At 40.1% G+C, this 12973-nt stretch overlaps 1 protein-coding gene across 1 annotated transcript in view; it reads left to right on the top strand.

Moving 5' to 3' along the window:
• The first annotated feature begins 11720 nt into the window (after nucleotides 1-11720).
• CDC73 (cell division cycle 73) overlaps nucleotides 11721-12973 on the top strand; it is a 140871-nt gene continuing 139618 nt past the window's right edge. The window contains exon 1 of the mRNA XM_074222273.1: nucleotides 11721-11900. Within this exon, the coding sequence (XP_074078374.1) occupies nucleotides 11770-11900 (131 nt within the window). The 5' untranslated portion in view covers nucleotides 11721-11769. The remainder of the gene's footprint in view (nucleotides 11901-12973) is intronic.

Consider the following 12973-nt stretch of genomic DNA (forward strand, 5'->3'; position numbering starts at 1 on the left):
GTTCCCATTCTCCTTGCTCCAAAACCATTACACTAGGTATCCAGTGCAAGGAACCCAGGTTTTTTTTCCAAGGTTTCCATTTTGAGATGGCTGGCTGCTGCACCACCAGCAATCCTGGCTCCAAGGTCTCCTTGGCTCAAATTCATGAGCTGTGGGGATCACCTTTAGTCTGCTTAAACCAAGGAAGAAACCTAAAGCTGAAAGGAACACCTCCAAGGTCTGAAATTTCTTGCTGGTGTAGAATGGAAAGGAGGGGAAGGGCAATCTTATTTAATTCATAGTATCTACATGTGAAGCAGCAGATACAAGAGTCAAAAAGATAGGGGAAAAATAGTAACCACTTGGAGTGTGCTACTTTTAAAGACACAGACTGTCAATCAGGGAGTTTACACTCTCCCACATGGTATTGGAAGAGTAGGCTCCACTTCAAACTAGGCTTGCTTAGAAGCCAGGTTATTCTTAAATCTTTTAGAGAAAAATAGAACAAACAAAACAAAACATTGATTTTTACCATTCTTTATACTGAATCAACTAGGATAATTTATTCAGTGGTTTCTATCCCAGAAATCCTTTAGGATAATGTGGTTATGGCATATTACACCAAATCAAATTTCACTAGAATTTTGGCTGATGGCAATATTCATTATTTTTTGTTTAAAGTATTTGTAATAATCTAAGCCTTCTTGGAGAAAAGAAAAAAAGTAAATTAATCTCACTATAAGTTTATGTAATATGGTTTAATTGGACCAAGTCTATTCATCAAGTTCACCTCTAGTTGATTTCAACCAAACTCCTAAAAATCATTTCATTTCCTCCCTTCCCCTACCCCCACTATATTTTCATAGGTCCTTTACTTTATGGATGCCCTAACCTTCATCCTACCTTGGTGAAATCATGCCATCCAAAGGGAGTTCTCTCAATTTCTTGCCTCTTATCTAATTTTTCTGCATCTTCACACAATTTTTCTTAGAAGAAAAAGTATTCCTCTTGTTTTCCAAAACTAAAACCTCCATTTAATGATGTCAGTCTCATAATCTCATCTTAGTTTAGTATCAGGGAGTGAGTGTTATTAGATAGGAAAAACCTGAATTCCAATGTCACCTCTGACACTAACTAGTCACTTGAGTTAGAGGCAAGTCAGGATCTTTAGTTTATGGGTTTTTTTTTTTGTTTTGTTTTTTTAGTTTTTTACAAGGCAATGGGGTTAAGTGGCTTGCCCAAGGCCACACAACTAGGTAATTATTAAGTGTCTGAGGCCGGATTTGAATTCAGGTACTCCTGATTCCAGGGCCGGTGCTCTATCCACTGGACCACCCAGCCATCCCTGTTTATGTTCTTTAAAATAAAGATCTTTACAGTTGTGGTCCTTACTTCACACAGCTGTGAGGACCAATAAGATAATGCATGTATGTAATGTTTTTAAATCCTAAATACCATGTAAATATGAGCTGTTATCTCTCCTAAAATGGCTTCTCCTATTCTATTTATAGGTTCAAGTCTTCCATATACTAAAAAAAAACTTTCCCATAATCCTATTGTTCCCTCAAGATACTTCCTATTTCTTTCCTCCCTTTAATTAACAAACTCCCTGGGAATTATATTTCTGTTAATGACACCATCTGTTCCAGCTCTAAATCGATTTTCCTCAAATCAATCCTTCCTGTCCTTGAGTCTAAAGCAAAGGATCATTTTTTATTTGCACTTCTTTTTGTTATATCTCTTACTCCAAGTCCTCTCCATTCTCTGCCTCTGGAGATCTAAATCACTTACACTGTTAGGACACATCTCATTTTTTAATTTATTGCCAATATAATGGAGTTTATATATGATGAAAAATTGTTAGCAAAATTATAATAGATCAAAGCTCCCAATTGGGGAAATTCATAACCTTCAGGCAAAGATGTGACAGTATGGCCTACTTTAAAGTAGTTTGTTTATCTCTGTGAGATGTGCTTGAAGAGGGAAAATTAGAGACAGAGCAGACCTTTGTATTAAAACTTTTTTGAATCCTTAAAGAGATAGGTACAGCACTAATAACTTCAGCCCAGTGGACTGCTCTGAGATTGGCTACAAGAGACGACTTATGGCTCTCTCTTCATTTTCTTGTTCTCTGGCTGTCCCAGTGCTTCTGATGCTTTTTTGATCAAACTGAATTCTAATCAGGATTGAGTGTTGACCCTAATGCCAATGTTGTTGTTCAGTTCTTAAGGTTACTATCAGTCTATTTCTTGAAGATCAGGTTTGTCTCTTTAAGAACTATGGGCTATGGGGTGGCTAGGTTGCCCAGTGGATAGAGGACCGGCCCTGGAGTCAGGAGTACCTGGGTTCAAATCTGGTCTCAGACACTTAATAATTACCTAGCTGTGTGGCCTTGGGCAAGCAACTTAACCCCATTTGCCTTGCAAAAACCTTTAAAAAAAACTATGGGGTATGCTTCAGTTCTACCTTACATCTCAAAAATTATGATAGTTCCAAATTATTTTCAAGATTCTCTGAAGGAAATTTTGTCTCTTTGAATTACAAATTCTAGGATGCCAATTGCTTGCTCTATTGCACTCTTATGTATACCTGGTGTATCCACAGGATTATAAATTTTTTGATGCAGAAATTGTTATTTGCCTTTGTCAACTTCACTACCCAGAATAGAGATTGGTGCATGGTTAGCCCTTAATAAATGTCGATCTCCTTAGCTATTCTCCTATATTGAATGTCAGGTTAGATTAGCCATTCTTTAAGTCAGAAGTGTCAATTGCCATGAACAAAACTCCAAAGTATTGCACAAACAGATTAAAATATAATTGGGAAGTTTAACAAAATAAAAATTCAACATAAGTAAGGTTAATTTGTGGTTTTCTAAGTCAATTTGCAGCTCACCCACCAGAATTGAGTTGGATACAACTACTCTTAAGCTATCTTCCATTCCAAGATAACACTACTACTTCCATCTTATTATTCCATTATTCATGAGAATGGGTTTTTTTTAGCAATATTATACATAACTATATTTATATATTATATTATAACTATATTTATATTTATATATATTTATATATATATATAACTATATTTATATTTATATATATTATATTATAACTATATTTATATATATTATACATATATATAATATTATACATAACTATATTTAACCAGTCTATAAACACATTATGAGATTCCTCACCTCCATTTCTTAGATAATTATTTCTTCTGTCTGGAATACCACCTCCATGATCTCTGCTTATTGAAATCCTTCAAGACCTAGCTCAAATAGAATTTCTTCCTTGAAGCTGTTCACCAAGAACTTCTCCTTTAAACTTCTTTATTCTAGTTGATCTGTTTTTCAAATGTATTTATCATGATCTATTTTACAACATGGGCAGTTAGGTGGCAGCAGCTAGAATACTGGGCCTAGAGACAGGAAGACTCATCTTTTTGAATTCAAATCTGTCCTCTGACTTCCACTAGTTCTGTGACCGTGGGCAAACCAATTAACCCTGATTGCCTCTGTTTTTTCATCTGTGTCACCAAGTAATTATGACAACAGGCAACTTCATGAAACATGAAAACTAGATGTATTCAAGAAAAATAAGCAAGAATATCAAGGAAATTAATGGATAAAAAAAAAAAGGAAGGTGACCTAGCCATACCAGATCTAAAATTATAAAGCAGCAGTCATCAAAACTGTTTGGTACTAGCTAAGAAATAGATTGGATCAGTAAAATACATTAGATATAAAAGAAACACTAGTAAATTATTGTAGTAATCTATTAAACAAACCCAAAGACTCCAGTTTCTGGGATAAGAACTTATTCTTTAACAAAAACTTCTATGACAGAAACTAGTTATATAGCAACAGCTCACACCCTATACTTATATCCAATTCCTGTAATAGACATAAAAAGTGATTATCATAAACCAATTAAAAGAACATGGAATAGTTTCTCTGCCATATTATGGAAAAGGGAGGAGTTTATGACAAACAAAATAGAGAACATTATAAAATGCAAAACGGATCATTTTGAATACGTTTAATGAATTTTGTTTAAATAAAATCAATGCAACCAAGATTAAAAGGAAGACAATAAGTTGGGAAACAATTTTTACAGCAAATACCTCTGACTCAAATTTATAAGAATACTAGTCATTGCCCAGTTGATAAATGTCAAAGGATATGAATAGGCAGTTTCCAGATGAAAAAATTAAAGCTATCCATAGTAATATGAAAAATGATCTTAAATCATTACTGATTAGAGAAATTTAAATTAAAACAACTCTGAAATTTCACTTAAGAGTCAAGAAAAAGCTTTTTTAATGAAGTGGAAAGAGGGAAAGCAAGGGGGGGAATGAGTGAGCCTTCATTCTCATCAGAAATGGCTCAGAGAGGAAATAACATACACATTAATAGGGTGAGGAAATATATCTTACCCTAGAGAAGAATTAAGAAGAAAGGAATGGGATAAAGGGGAATGGGGGAGGGAAGGGGGGGGAAATAGGTGATAGAAGAGAGGGAAGATCAAGGGAGAGGGACTCAGATTCAACACACTTTTGATGATGAAAGAGAGAGAATAGAATAAATGAGAGTGAGGAGAAATAGGGTGGAAGTACAGATAGTAATAGCAACTGTGGGAAAAATATTGAAAGCAAAAATATTGAAGCAACTTCTCTGGTGGACTTATGATAAAGAAAGCAACTCACCCCAGAGACAGAGCCATTGAAATCTGAACACAGACTGAAGTACAATTTTTTTTCTCTCTCTCTATTCTTGATGTTTCTCATTTTCTTGGGGGGGAGGGAGTTTGTGTTTTCTCTTATGTTTACTCTTATAACACATTCTATTTACATCAATGTATTGCATGGAAACAATGTAGAGACTGTCAGACAGCCTTCTGTGGAGGGGGGGATTGTAGAATTCAGAGCCTTGCAAAAAATGATGGGTACATATTACTATTGTATATAATTGGAAAACAAATAAAATGTTAAAAATTAAAAAAAACTGAGGCAGCATTTCACACCAATCAGATTGGACAATATGTCAAAAAAATCATATAATGTTGGAAGGAATGCAGGAAAACTGGAACACTAATGCATTGTTGGTGGAGTTGTAAAATGCTTCTTTCTGGAGAACAATTTGGAATTATGCCCAAAGGGCAATAAAACTGCATACTCTTTGATCCAGCAATATCACAACTGGGTCTGCATCCCAAAGAAATTATAAGAAAGGTAAAAACCATGTTAAAAATATAGCAGCAAAAAATTAGAAATTGAGGGGATGCCCATCAGTTGGGGAATCACTGAAAAAATTGTGGTATATGAATATGATAGACCACTATTGTTCTATAAGAAATAATGAGGGCCAAACTTCAGAAAAGCCTGGAAAGACTTGCTTAAATTGATGTAGAGTGAAGTGAGCAGAGCCAGAAGAACATTCTACACATTAACAGCAACATTGGGTGATGATAAACTGTGATGGAGTTATTCTTCTCAGAAGTTCAGCAATCAAAGACAATTCTAAAAGACTTGTGATGGGAAATATTTCCATCCAGAGAAGGAATTATGGGGTCTGAATGCAGAGCAAAACATATTATTTTCAATTTCTAAAGTTTGTTTTATGTTGTATGTTTTTTCTTTTGTATTTTTCCCCTTTTGTTCTGATTCTTCTTTTACCACATGATTAATATGGAAATATGCTTAGCAGTTATACATGTATAATCTATATTAGATTATTCGCTGTCAAGGGAAAGGGAGAAGGAAAGGTAGGGAGGGAGAAAAATGTAAAACTCAAAACCTTACCAAAAAAAAGGATGTGGAAAACCATTTATGCTTGTAATTAGAACAATAAATTTATTAATTTGTCACTAAAATAGACAACCCAGGAAAAAAAATAAAAAGAAACATGTATGTGGAACTTAAAGAGTTCATACTGCATTGAGCTTGTATTTTTTTTTTCAATAGCTAGAACAAAGAAGGAGGTATCAGAAATCCCCATCTAAAAGGGTGTGACATGGGAAGGGGAAAGGTGCAGTTAAGTTTGGAAAAGAACAGAGCCTCTCCCAAAGGGGAGGAGCAATGCAATGTCAAAAACTGCCTTCTTTTTTCCTTGAGATCTGCAAGACTATGAAAGTAAGATGGTCTGTTTATCTACAAGAGTCCCAGCTGCACAAAAAATTTCTCAACCTACAGTAAACTGCCTGGTACCCGTCTTGACTCCCAAGGACACACAGGGAGTTCAGCTTGGGATGCAAAAAACATGTTATGTCAACTGTGAGAGAGAGAGAGAGAGAGAGAGGGTTTCATCCTTGGCACATTTAGATCCCCCTGAATACTCTGGGTCCAGTGATTTTGGAAAATATAGTACCTCAGAGAAGCAAGTTCAGGGCATCCCTTAATATTCTTTAACATCTGCAAAATGAGTTGGAGAAGCAAATGGCAAATTACAGCATTTTTGTTAAGAAAACCCCAAATGGGTTCACAAAGAGTTGAACATGACTTTTTTGCACATAATTATGTAATGTATTTTATCTCTTCTACTATGTAAACTCCTTATGACTAAATAAATAAATAGGCCTAAAGTAATCCAGTGATTTACTCAGTTACAAATAATCCCAACTACAAGACATTCATTTGATTTCAAATCTCTCTGAATATTTATTCTATTTTTTAATTTTAGAAAGATTTTATTTATTTTGAGTTTTACAATTTTCTCCCCAATCTTGCTCCCCCCCCACAGAAGGCAGTTTGTTAGTCTTTACATTGTTCCCATAGTATGCATTGATCTAAGTTGAATGTGATGAGAGAGAAATAATATCCTTAAGGAAGAAACATAGTATGAGATATAGCAGAATTACATAATAAGACTTTTTTTTTTAATTAAAGGTAATAGTCTTTGGACTTTGTTCAAACTCCACAGTTCTTTCTCAAGATAGAAATGGCATTCTCCATTGCAGATATCCCAAAATTGTGCCTGATTGTTGCCCTGTTGGTATGTGCAAGTCCATTAAGATTTATCATCAACCCCATGTTGCTATTAGGATGTACAATGTTTTTCTCATTCTGCTCATCTCTCTCAGCATCAGTTCATGCAAATCCTTCCAGGGTTCCCTGAGTTCCAATCCCTCCTGGGTTCTAATAGAACAATAGTGTTCCATCACATACATATACCACAGTTTGTTAAGCCATTTCCCAATTGATAGACATTCCCTCAGTTTCCATTTCTTTACCACCATAAACAGAGCTTCTCCTAAATATTTAGAACCATATGCATACCAGAATTTAGGGTTGGCCTTTGAAGAACTGAATTTCCCTTTAAATATTTTGCATCATTCTTTCCATTCCTCATTTTACTGAAAATATGATGTTTTAGTGTTCTAAAGACAAAGTTTTGAATTGACCACGAACTTTCATGGGGGAAAAAAATTCATCCAAAGAGAAGTACAAAATATAATAATTAGGACCTGCTTTTATAGCAGCTGTTTAGTTTCCCAAACTGAAAAATCCAGTGTTATGAGCAAAACTTCACTATGTGAATTTTGTTTTAAGTGATGACTGTAAACATGTAATGGAGAGATTTGCTTAACACTCAATAAATATTTGCTGAATTGAATTAAAAATTGTGTCATTTTTCTGTATGTTTGAAGCCTTAGTATAGAATAGACATAATTTTTACTCTAGTGTCAGACCATTTATAATATTGGATGTTTACCCCTAAAAATGACTTCATTAAAAAAATAAAACACATTCACTGAAATGAGGCAAATATACATGATAAAAAGAGTAGTAATATTTTAATTCAGGTCCTCCTGACTCCAGGGCTGGTGCTTTATCCACTGTACCATCTAGCTACCCAACCAATACCCTTTTGGCAAAGGACATAACTATACTTCCGTAATCAAATACTCTACATTCAAAAGGAAAGTAAACAAGTAATACTTCAAAAAAAAAGCATCTAAGAAGATCAACAGTAGAATCTCAAGATCAACTATATAATATGTAAACGTCTCAAGATCATCTAAATATGTGTGTGTGTGTGTGTGTGTGTGTGTGTGTGTGTGTGTGTATTTTAAAGCAATCTCTCAAGGTTAACCCTAGAACCCTGAGAGGAAAAGTAGTCAGCCACTCTTAGGGGACCCTGACTATAAATGTGAGTGGGAAATATGGAAGCAGGCCTAGGAAAGACATTAGGACATCTGGGACATTGTAACAGAACAGGATTAGGAAAAAGCCAATCAAGGTGAGATATACAAATATCTGAATTGATTCTTATTAAGGAAAAGTCATCTTTACAAATCAGTCTTCATATTTTCCCTTCCTCAACAACCTGTTTTAGAAGAACACCCATCCTTTAATTTTAGGCTTAAGACAATGAACCCTTTAAAAAAAAAGTCACCCCTGCAATTTAGTAATCAAGTCACTAGGTGGCAATAGTGCCACATTACATTTTTACCTAAACCCTTACACCTTAATATTTAGTAGGAAAGTTCTGCACTATCCAGAAAGGGTTAATTACTAGCCATGGTAACCCAGAGGTTCCTTCTTGGCTTCCTATAAATCTTATCCCAAACTGTCTTATAACTAATATATAAAGAAAAGTATGGTGACACTGCCATTTTGAACATTTCTAAATCAGAAATGACTAATAGTTTCTGGCAAACTGGTGCCTAAAATCCTACAGTATTAATGCTTTTTTTTGTCAATAGAGAAGACATGGACAGGTGTCACTTAGGGCATTGATCTGTACCACTTGAGTACCCCCCCGGGGTGGGGGGGGCATCAATTATTCACTGAAGTAATAAGTATTGAAATAATGACAACGTTAAATGTGCTGTCATTTTATAGCTCTGGGTTTACAGATTAAGACCTTAAAAGTAGAAGGTATTTCACTCCTACAATTTAGGCAGACTAAAAGCAGGTGGCAATTGTGCCTGTCAAATGGAACTACAAGAAAAACACATGCTTTACGATTAGTTAAGTCCATCTGTTTTCATAGGACAATAGATTTAGGACAATCATATCCAAAGTCTACCTCACTTCCCCATTCCATTTTATACTAAAGAGTATAGCCTGCTTAATTCTGGTGATACTTTGTTTTTTAGTTTTTTTTGCAAGGCAAATGGAGTTAAGTGGCTTACCGGAGGCCACACAGCTAGATAATTGTTTGAGGTCAAATTTGAACTCAGGTACTCCTGACTCCAAGCCAGTGCTCTATGCACTGGGCCACCTAGCCACCCCCTGGTGATACTTTTAATCGAGTTTCCCATATCTTAATTTTTATGACTTGGGGCCTTATTTAGTTGCTCTATGCCTTAGTTTTCTCATATGAAAACTGTGGAGATTTTGGACCTGATAGCCTCTAAGGTCTCTTTTACCTCTAAACACATTGTCTTTTTTTATTTTTGCCTTGAATTCTCTTTAGACTTTCTCTTTTAATTTTTTTTAATCAGTGATAGGTATAGATGACATGTTCATAAAATTTGGAGATAATACAAAGTTGTAAGAGATAGATAATAAGTTGAATGACAGTGAAGATCCAAAGATTCAAATCCAAAGCAGAATTTATAAACTTACCCATCTTCTCAATATACTTACCACACCACAAATTTTTTTATTGTTTTTTTATTTTATTTTTCCAATTACATGTTATGCAAGTTTTTCAACATTCATTCACTTGCACATTTATAAATTACACATTTTTCTACCACCCTCCCTTCCCACTTCCTTCCCCTCACTGAGGAATGGTCTGGTAAAAGTTGTACATGTACTTTTATTAAACATATTATTCTATGAAAACAGCTGATCATAATGTTAACCATTGGCTGAAAATATGATTTCAGTTCAATTTATAGTAAACATCCAGAAGACTAAGAGATATAGGAAAACTTGACTTCAAATCCTCTTTCAGCGCCACTTAACAAGCAGTATCATGTTAGAGGAGTCACTTAACTTTCACAACAACCTAGATTTATCTACCAAGCCTGTTTGAGTTGCGATCTGTATATGTGTAGGGATTTCCCTGGCTAGGAAATCTCCCTCTAGGGTATACCAAGTATGAGTGATACCACTATTTAAAAATGATTCCAGGAGTTTATATTTTATTAGGGAAAAGGGGAAGAGGAGATAAAGTTGTACACGAAGAAATACATAATACAAGGGACAGGGTGATGGAAGCAAAGGGAAGATTCATTTTACTTCAGGAAAAAGTGAAAGGGGGAAGAGCAACTTCTAAAGAAATCCTTGTCTAAAATACCTTTTTTAAAAATTTATTTTATTTAATATTTATTCTCATTTTGTACAATTAATGTTATTTTTACAATAGTAAAATATTCTTGTTTAATAGTAAATGTGATACCCCCTCCCCCCATAAATATAGACTTGCTTCAGCGATAAAGTATAAAATACCTTTCTTACTGATCTAAATTTTACTTTATCAACTCATACTGAATTTTAAGTTGTAGCCTAAAGACTCAAGGCTCTGTATTTTGGATTCATGGGATGACAAAACTGGTGCTTCAGTCATTTGTCTGTCCCCAACTTAGAAAGAAAAAAATGCTTTCCCGATACTTTGGATCAATGACCGAAATATCACCCTTCTCCCTGCTCAAAGTGGTAGGAGGTGGGGGGGGGGGAACCCCCTATCTGGTGTTGAGAATCTCCAAGCATGTAAGTAGCATCCAAGTAATAAGCATTCTATTGGCCCCAATGCCCTTATGAGTGTATATTTAATCATTTCCTCTACAATTGGATTCGGAATGGGCACGGCAGCTCCTTGCACAAGGTGCTTGGTCTACTTGGCTTTGCCCACCATCCGCGGGCGCCTCCGATGCCCTTCCAAGCTCTGTCCGTGCTGCTTCTTCAGAGGACCCCTAAGATGAGGTGGGATCCCAACCCGCGGGAAGCACTCGGGCAGCGCGCGGCTGCGGATCGCTGCTTGTCCCCGGCGCTCTTGTCCTTTCCGAAGCTTCGGGAGGTGCGGCCAGTCCCCTGGACCAACTTGCAGACTCGTGGGTAGCACAGCTCAGGATTCGGTCAGTCCCTAGTCCGTCTGGTGATGTAGTTGACTCGGGGACTGGTTTTATTGTTGATTTCGTCCCAAACCAAGTCCATTCCGCGGCGCTGTGCAGGATTACGTAAGCGTACGCATAGTAAGACACATACATGCAAGCACACCTACGTGGGAAGACGCGCACGCAGGCGTGGATGTTTCATGGCACAAGCCCACTGAGTCGATGGCGTGGGGAGGGTCCCCGGAGGCGGACGCCGAGGGCGACGCCCGTGACAGACCAGCGCGCGAGTGGGCCAGGGCGAGGGGCACACAGAGAGCGCACATGGCGGCCGGGAGGGGGCGGGGCCGGCGCCGAGGCCCCGCCCCCGGGCGGCTCGTTGGGAAGCGGCGCGTGGCGGCGCGCGCCCGGGCCCGGCCGGGCCGCCCGCGCACGCGCACCCCGAGCGCGCCCCCCGGGCCGGCGCGGCCCGCGCGTGTGAGTGCGGCGCCGCGTGCGTGCCGGCCCGAGCCCCTTCCCAGGAGGCCGCGGCTCCCCCTGGCGGCGGCGCGGCGCGGCGCGGCGGCGGCGGCCACTCGGGCTCAGGCGTTCGGCTCGGGCAGCCGGCGGCGGGGCCTAGCCCGATCACGCGGGGTCCTCGGCGCCCCGGGGGGCCGCGGCCGTCGTCTCCGCGGCCGGCCGTGGGCGCAGCTGCTGCGGGGCCGCCGCGCCTGCCGGCGGGAGAGGCGCGGGGCGCGGCGGAGCGGCGGCGGCGGCCGGAGCGCCGCGGAGGGGGAAGATGGCGGACGTGCTGAGCGTCCTGCGCCAGTACAACATCCAGAAGAAGGAGATCGTGGTGAAGGGGGACGAGGTGATCTTCGGCGAGTTCTCGTGGCCCAAGAACGTCAAGACCAACTATGTGATCTGGGGGTGAGTGCGGCGGCGCCGGCGGAGCGGGCGCCGGGAGGCCGCGTGTCCGGGCGCCCCTGCCCCCCGCGGGCCCGGGGCGGGCGGAGCGGGCAGGTGCCCGCCGGCGGGGTGGCGCGGGGAGGGAGGAGGGGCGGCGCTGCCTCGGGCCGGCCTCCGGGGGGTTCCGCCGCCGCCGCCGCCGAGCCGGGGGCTCCGCTTCCCCCGCGGACACTTTCCCGGATGCGCACGGGCTCGCGAAACTTTTTTTTTTTTAATTCAATTATGGTGTGTTTCTGCTTTACGGAACGCGCACAGGGGAAAGTGGGAAAACGAGGTGTCCGGGAAGAGCCCAGAGCTCGTTACATGGGCCATGTGTGTACATGTTATTGCCATGTGCCGAGCGCCCGCGGCTTGAGGGGGCAGGAGCACTCTGGACCGAGCGCGGGCTGACAGGTGGGCCCCGGGAGGGGGCACGGGGCGGCCGGACCGGCTCGCCGTGCCATGCCCTGGCGTTGGCCAGCTCCTGGGAGGGTGTGAGCAACAGCCGGCCGGACCTTCGAAGGACCCAATCAAAATTGCATTACCACTTAGTATGGTTCTTGCCGAAATAGAGGACCTGTACCCCCCCGCCCCCCCACCCCATTTGGCTTCTGTTTGTGTAGCTTGTTACCGGTGCTACCTCAGTTGGTGCGCATGGAACAGCCTCACACATCCGTATTCATTTTCCCTTTGTAACACAATTCATTTTTTGTTTTTTTTTTCATCTACATAGATTTAGGAAGAAGTTCTTGTTTTTATAATAGGCCTAGGGACCTTTACTAGCCGATAAAGTTCTGAAGTACTGAGGTTCCCAGGGATCCGATCAAGGATCCAGCTTGGGTAGAGACTTCATAAGTCAATCAGTCCAACTCCCTTCCTTTTTCAGATAAGGAATGATTAGATTAGTTTGGTACATTGATCTATTTTCTGACGGATGTGCTAACAGTGAAATTCCCAGAATGTAAGCTGCAGAAAGGAGGGAAAAAAACCATACCCTTGAACTTCCAGGCTCCGTGACTCAAGCCCTGAATGAGAATGGACTGGAGAAATCTTTG

The sequence above is a fragment of the Macrotis lagotis genome, chromosome 2, assembly GCF_037893015.1.
Source record: "Macrotis lagotis isolate mMagLag1 chromosome 2, bilby.v1.9.chrom.fasta, whole genome shotgun sequence".
In the NCBI taxonomy this organism is placed as follows: Eukaryota; Metazoa; Chordata; class Mammalia; order Peramelemorphia; family Peramelidae; genus Macrotis; species Macrotis lagotis.